This window comes from Muscardinus avellanarius (genome assembly GCF_963383645.1).
Source record: "Muscardinus avellanarius genome assembly, chromosome: 6".
Taxonomy (NCBI): domain Eukaryota; kingdom Metazoa; phylum Chordata; class Mammalia; order Rodentia; family Gliridae; genus Muscardinus; species Muscardinus avellanarius.
The window spans coordinates 93,014,824-93,022,553 of record NC_137791.1 but is presented as its reverse complement, the minus strand read 5'-3'; the positions used below and the strand labels follow the sequence as shown (position 1 = coordinate 93,022,553).

The 7,730-nt window shown below is 42.8% G+C and overlaps 1 protein-coding gene across 2 annotated transcripts in view; it reads left to right on the top strand.

The window, feature by feature from the left end:
• Nucleotides 1-813: 813 nt before the first annotated feature.
• POLR2B (RNA polymerase II subunit B) overlaps nt 814-7,730 on the top strand; it is a gene marked incomplete at both ends in the record, with an annotated part of 42,945 nt that continues 36,028 nt past the window's right edge. The window contains 2 exons of one of the 2 annotated variants that reach the window (XM_080697569.1): nt 814-832; nt 5,950-6,022. In XM_080697569.1, coding sequence (XP_080553695.1) covers nt 814-832; nt 5,950-6,022 — 92 coding nt within the window. Of the gene's footprint in view, nt 833-5,949; nt 6,023-7,730 lie in introns of those variants that run through there. The other variant, XM_080697570.1, reaches the window with a different exon arrangement.

Here is a 7,730-nt window from a genome sequence, read left to right as displayed (position 1 = left end):
CAAACCGGAGCGGAAAGCCCGCGGCCCCGGGAGCTGTCATTGGTCGGTCGCCCCGCGGCCAGCCCGTGAGTTCTCGCGATGAAAGCTCGAGCCCTGGGAGCCTATTTAAAGCGGCGCCGAGGCCGCCCTATGGGTCCAGGCGGCGCTAGGTGGGCGGAGGAGGGTCGTGAGTACTCTAGGCTTGGCCACTTCCAGGCTTCAGCGTGACACAGATCACCCCTAGTAAATCACATTTGGTCTTTACAAGTGCGAAAAATAAGGCACTGGGTGCCGCGAATTCGTGGCCACAACCTTTCATTAATAAATCTGAAAAATTGATTATTTTTCAGGTGCCAATGTTTGTACAACTACACTAAAAAGCAGACCAAAAAAACCTCACCATCATGAACTCTAACCCTAATGGCACCCAAAGGTCCCACCTCCGAGTTCCATTAACATGAATTTGCTGTTGAAATTTTCAACACATGAATTTTGGGGGACACATTCAGATGATAGCACAGGATCACACCCCCCCCCCCAAAACACTCAAACACTCGCGTGCAGGTCCACAACCTTGTGCTTAGGCATTATCCTTTCAATCTGCTGCCGGCGACTCTTTACGCATGCGCAGCGGCCCCGGTGCGGCCGTACCCCGCCGTTCGCGCAGGCGCAGTTCCCACTCGGCGCCCGGGCCGGCGGTCTCCGGTGTGAGACGCAGAGGATTCTGGGAACGCCGGAGACGGAAGCCGCTCCGCGAGTCCCCCGGATCCGGCGGCTGCCGTGCTCCTCTGTCTGTGATCTCAAGAGCTAAGAGCCCCTGAAACCTTTGCCAAGATGTATGACGCAGACGAGGGTAGGTGACCACTCGACACATACTCCGCGGCGACCCATTTAGGCAGGGGTTGTGGGGGGCGGGATGGATCGACGCCAGGGGCCTCGCCCGCCGCGCGGAGCCGGGGTCGCGCTCCCCGCCTCTGGTCCCGGGAGCCGAGCTGGGTTTCGGAGAGGCGCAGGGCCCGGGAACGTGGGGGTAGCGTTCCCAGGCAGGTTGACTAGTGATCTCTTCTCCGTCTCCTTCTGTTAGTGATCTCTTCTCCGTCTCCTTCTGTTAGATGACTCCACCTTCCCGTGTTGTATGTGCGCAGAACCTTAAGACCAGTTTCCTTGTTTAGACTTAGAAACAAAGGGCCCCTTTAAAAAAATTTACTTAGTTCACAATCGATTTGTGGCATAGCTCGACTTTTGAGCATCGACTTTGTGCCAGACATTGTGCTAGGGTCTAGAAATACTCAAGGGGCAAAGCGTATTGGAGGGGGAATGCTAGTTTAGTTTGGCATTTCTTTATGCTGTCTTGTCTAAGTAAATTGCCTTAAAAGATGGCCTTTAAGTTTTCTAAACTGGGCGCCGTGGTGGGCTTCTGTAATCCCAGTATTTAGGAGGCTGACATAGGACGATCGCAGATTCGAGGCCAGCCCCGGTAATTTATCGAAACTTTTAAAAACTAAGACAAAATTAATAAGGATGGGGTTGTGGCTCAGTAGTTGAGCATTTCCAGGGTTCAATATACAGAACCTCACACACTATTTCCTCTTCCCACAAAATGACACATTTCTCAGATTGTATGCTTTCCTCTGAAGAGGACCAATATGTCTTATTAGTTTTTACGTACAGAATTCTTAGTCATATTTAGTATATTTTCATGTATTTTATTTTATTTTTTTAGTGGTACTGGGGGGTGGAACCCAGAGGCTTTCTACCTCCGAGCTATACTCCCAGACCCATTTTATATTTTATTTGGAAACAGGGTCTCACTAAGTTGCTGAGAGCCTCACTAAGTAGCTGAGGCTGGCTTCGAACCTGCGCGATCCTCCTGTCTCAGCCTCCCAAGCGCCGGGATTACAAGCGTGAGCCACCACACCCGGCTCATGTATTTTAAAAGCTCGCAGGTGGGCATGGTGGCTCACGCTTGTAATCCCAGTACTTGGGAGGCTGAGACAGGAGGATTGCAGGTTCATGGCCAGCCTCAGCTACTTACTGAGGCCCCCCTCGACTTACTGAAACCCTGTTTCTGAATAGAGAGTAAAATAAAGGGGGTGTAGGTCAGAGGTAGAATGCGCCTGGGCTCAACTCCCAGTTATATACACACACACACACACACACACACACACACACACACACACAGGCTCCCTATTCGCTTTTCTTTCTTTCTTTCTTTTTTTGGTGGTACTGGGGTTCCTGGAAGCCGTTCTACCTCCGGGCTACACTCCCAGACCTATTTTATTTTTGGAAACAGGGTCTCTTAAGCCAGTGCGCTGGCTTCAAACCTGCCCGACCCTCCTGTCTCCGCCTCCCAAGCTCGGGGATTATAAGCGTGAGCCACCATGCCTGGCCCTCCATATTCCCTTTTCCACATCAAACTTCATTTTCTTTGAGCTCCCAATTCCTTGGCCATCTCTCACATTTCTTCTTATTCTTTGAGCTACCTCAGGGAGAAAATAAAAGCTAAAGCTTTAAGTTTAAAAGCTGCTTAACCCCAGTACTTGGGAGGCTGAAACAGGAGGAACGCACAGGTTCGAAGCCAGCCTCAGCTACTTAGGCTCTCAGCAACTTAGACCCTGTTTTCAAATAAAATATAAAATAGGTCTGGGAGTGTAGCCTGGAGGTAGAAGGCCCCTGGATTTCATCTCCAGCACCACAATAAAATAAAATAAAATCTGTTTAACATTCTCAGTCTTATATCTGTTTTTTTTTTTTTTTTGGTGGTACTGAGGTTCCTGGAAACCCTTCTACCTCCGGGCTACACTCCCAGACCTATTTTATGCTTTTTTTTTTTTTTAATTTGGAAATAGGGTCTCTTAAGCCAGCGCGGCTGGCTTCAAACCTTTGTGATCCTCCTGTCTCCGCCTCCCAAGTGCGGGGATTACAAGCATGCGCCACCATGCCCGGCTCAGTCTTATATCTTCTATTTAAAAATTTGAGCTGACAATTCTTTTTTTTTTTTTTTTTTTTTTGGTGGTACTGGGGTTCCTGGAAGCCCTTCTACCTCCGGGCTACACTCCCAGACCTATTTTATATTTTTGAAACAGGTCTCTTACGCCAGCGTGGCTGGCTTCGAACCTTCGTGATCCTCCTGTCTCCGCCTCCCAAGCGCGGGGATTACAAGCGTGCGCCACCATGCCCGGCCTTGAGCTGACAATTCTTATCCAGGAATTTATTCTACAAACACATTTGGGTAAAATAATATGAATGAGATTAGTCACTGCATCACAGTTTGAACCAGAAAAGACTGGAAATAAATATTCATCAGTAAGAGACAACTTAAGTTATGGTACATCCATATAGTCCAAGTAGCTGTGAGGGAAAGAATGAGGATACTCTACGTACTGATATGAAAATATCCTAGATATTTAGTAGATCTAGGATATTTTGCAAGGACATTGTAGAAAAGTTCAATTTTTACTTTATTATAAAGGAAACTATAACCCAATTTGCATTTGCTTAAATATGCATGTAAAAATAAATAATAGGCTGGGCGTGGTGGCTCAGGCTTGTAATACTAGCTACTGCTTATTGAGGCCCTTTGCAACTCAGTGAGACCCTGTTTCAAACTAAAGAAGAAATAATAGGGCTCAGGGTGTAGCTCAGAGGTCAAATGCTCCTGGATTCCATCCCTAGTACCACAATAAATAAACAAACAAATAAATAATCTAAGAACAGTTGGGCACAGTGGCATATGTTTGTAATCCCAGTACTTGTGAGGCTGAGACAGGAAGATCACAGGTTAAAAGCCTTAGCAAGGCCCTCTGCAACTTAGTAAGACACTGTTTCCAATAAATAAACAAATAAATTGGGCTGGGGGTTTAGCTCAGAGGTAGAATGCCTATGGGTTCAATCTCCAGTGCCACCAAAAATTAAAAAAAAAAAAAACACCTAATGTTAAGAACAGTAATTACCAGTATACCGTGGAAGGGTTCTAACTGGACAGATGATAAAAATGAGACACCAACCTGAGACATCAAACTAATACTTCTCTATTTTTTGGCTTGTGAGTGATGATAATATATTACCTACCCAAAAACAAGTTTAGCTAGCATGTGACACATGTATATCTGTAATCCCAACATTCAGAAAGCTGAGACAGAAAGATCACAGGTTCTAGGCCAGCCTCAGCAATTTAGCCAGACCCTGCTTCAAAATTAAAAAGGGCTTGAGGAGTAGCTCTAAGGCAAAATGCCTCTGGGTTCATTTTCCCAGTACCCAAAAATAAATAAGCTATAAAAAACATTTTTGAATTTTCTTTCAGCTAAGATAGTAGTTAAAAAACAAAGAGTATATAATGATTCATTCATTTTCCATGACTTCAGTTACTTCTTACATATGGGTAACTTCTGAATATATATCCAGTTCAGGTGTTCAGTTACTGTTTTCATGTGGGTAACGTTTGAATATGTATTTCCAATTCAAATGTCTTGCATACTAACTGCTGCTAGACAAATGGGCATCACCCACACTCTTCACATTCATCCTTGTCCAGACTCACTGTGTTTTGTCCTTTGCCCTTCCAACTCTGCCTTCTGTTTTCTATCTCAGTGAATGCTACCACCCTCCTTTCTGGTTATGGAATCCAGAAGCCAGGGCATCAATATTTTTGTTTGTTTCTTTTACTTATTTATGTTTTGGTACTGGAGATTGAACTCAGAGACATTCTACCTCTGAAACTGTAACACCAGTCCTTTTTATTTTGAAATAGTGTCTCCTTAGTTATCATACTGGCCTTGAACCTTAGTCCTCCTGTCTCAGGCTCCCAAGTACTGGGATTATAGGTGCGTGCCAACATGGCCTCTATTTTTTTGTTTTCTTTAATTTTTGAGGCAAGATCTGCCCCCAAACACCTAACCTCAGTGATCCTCCCACCTTAGCCTCCCGAGTAGCTGGGACTGCACCTTTTTGTCCAACTTCTGGTCATCATTTATTTTTTTAAATTAATTTGTTTATTTTTACTGGGGACTGAACCCAGTAAAAATGAGCTACACCCCGAGCCCTTTTTATATTTGAAACAGTCTTGATAAGTTGCTTAGAGGCTCACTTTAGTTGCTGAGTTTGGCTTAGAACTTGAGATCTTTCTGTTTTCAGTCTCCCATGTACTGGAACTGTGAGCATGTACCACCATGACTGGCCGGGCATCATATTTGATTCTTGTCTTTTGCCCCCATATCTAATCAGCTACCAAATCCTGATGATTCTTTCTTCTCATTACATCAATTATGGTTGCTTTTTCCTATCCCCACTGCCACAGTTCTGGTTCATGCTACTACCTCTTTTGGCGAGAATACTTCTAGTGTGTGTGCTTCTAGTTTAATCTCTCCAAGCCACTCTTCACACCAGCCACAGTGACCTAGTTGTATCCCCACTAAAATCTTAGAATGGTCCCTCAAGTCTTTGGGTATAGAGCAAACTCTTTTTACCCCACTTGTCATTTCACCCTCCATTCTTTAGTAACATTATTTTTCATTCTTTCTTGAATGTGCCAAATACCTGTGGGTATATGAAATGTCACTGTTATATAGCGCCCTACCTTAGGATATTGTTCATCTATTGGAACCCTTTTCTGGTTCTTCCTCATTTCCTTGATCCCAGCCTGCAGCCACCGAAGGAGTTTATTGGTTAGAGCACTGTGTATAGCTTTCTCCTAGTTACCATTAGTATTAGCTATAGATGAAAATTACAGGAACTTTCTGGAAAAGATGGAGAACTTACAAATTTATACAACATAAATTGAACCTTTGTAATCAAATCTCTGTATGTGGGGAGAATACCTATGTGACCTTGACATTATTTTGTTAAAGTAAATCACTGAAAATTTTAGAAAAGTGTGGTAAAGGGATTACTTTTTATTCAGCAGAGATTAAATCATAAAAGGAAGGTGTTACCTAGTGACATATTCAAATGAGTACATTTTTGTTATTGCAGATATGCAATATGATGAGGAAGATGATGAAATCACCCCAGATTTGTGGCAAGAAGCATGCTGGATTGTAATCAGGTAACTTTTTAGATCAAACTGAATATGCTTTAAAAGCCCCTCTACCAGCTGGGAGTGGTGACACACGTTTGTATTCCCAGAGTTTGGGAGGCTGAGACAGGAGGCTCTCACAGGTTCGAAGCCAGCCTCAGATACTTAGTGAGGCTCTCAGAACTTAGTAAGACCCTGTTTCCAAATAAAATAGAGAATAGGTCTGGGAGTATAGCCTGGAGGTAGAAAGCCCCTGGGTTCCATCTCTAATACCACACACAAAAATAAATAAGTAAATAAATAAATGCCCCTGTACCCTGGTGTGGCGGCATACACCTCTAGTCCTAGTACTTGTGAGGCAGGACAGAAAGATCGCAGGTTTTAGGACAGCCTCAGCAACTTAGTGAGAATCTCGTCAACTTAGCAAGACCTTGTTTCCAAATAAAAAAATAAGAAAAGGCTCGGGTTCCTATGTAGCTCGAAGATAGAATGCCTAGTACTCCCTCGCCTCCAAATGCTATAAAATCTAAGATTTCTTACTTATTTTGTTCCTGAGGTAGATGTTTTCCATGAATATGCTATGTGATAGTTTTTAAAAATTATTTATTTAGCTTTTATTTTTAAAGTATTTCAGACTTACAGGAGAGTTACATGAATAATTCATTTATACACTTCACCTGGGTTTCTTAGATATTAACTGTATACTACTTTCTTTTGTCTTTTCTCTCTGTACACACACACATACTCTTTTTTCTTTTTCTCTTAATTTGGTACTAGGGATTGAACTCGGGCATTCTTCTGAGCTCTATCCCTAGCCCTTTTTTAAAAAAAATTATTGATTTTTAAAATTTTAGTTGACTTCAGGTGCTTTCTTATTGTCAGACGAAAATTTATGTTTTCTTTTTTTTTATTGTAGTACTGGGGATTAATTCCAAAGTCTTGTACATGCTAGACAAATACTTTACCACTGAGCTACATGCCTAGGCCTTTTTATTTTGAGGCAGGGTCTCATTAAGTAGCCGAGACTGGCTTCAGATTTGAGACCCCTCTCCCTCAACTTCCTGAGTAGCTGGGTTTATCTGGGTGTGCCACTGTGTATGACTTTCTTTCCTTCTTTCCTTCTTTCCTTCTTTCCTTCTTTCCTTCTTTCTTTCTTTTTAAATGAATAGAGGTCTATATCTATATTGCCTAGTCTGGCCCCAGACTCCTGGCTCAAGCTTCCCTTCTTATTATCAGCTTCCCAAATAGCTAGAACTTATAGGCACATGCCACTGCGCCTGGCTAGATGAAATTTATTTATTTTATTTTATTTTTTGGTGGTGGTGCTACAGATTGAACCCAGGGCCTTGTCCGTGTGAGACAAGTGCTTTACTACTTATCTACATTTTTAGCTCTGAAGCATAACATTCCAGTGGAGTACCATTCTAATGATTTTAGGGAAAGTAGTTAGGGTTCATTTTCCTGGAGTAATGAAGCATATAGTTTCATAAAAACTCCTCATTTTAAGTTTTTCATAAAAACCATTACAATTTATATTAGGCAATAATGTCCATGTGTTTTTTACATGTGAGTGCGACTTTCCTGGGTGGTAGTGGGGGAGTGATCTGCTGAGCTGCCCTTTGCATTTATATCTATTTGTGTCTTACTAAGTATTTCTTCCCCCTTCCCTCACCTGAACAAATGTCTGTTCCTTGTGAACACTAGGATTTTCTTTTCTAGGATTTTCATCTTGTAATTT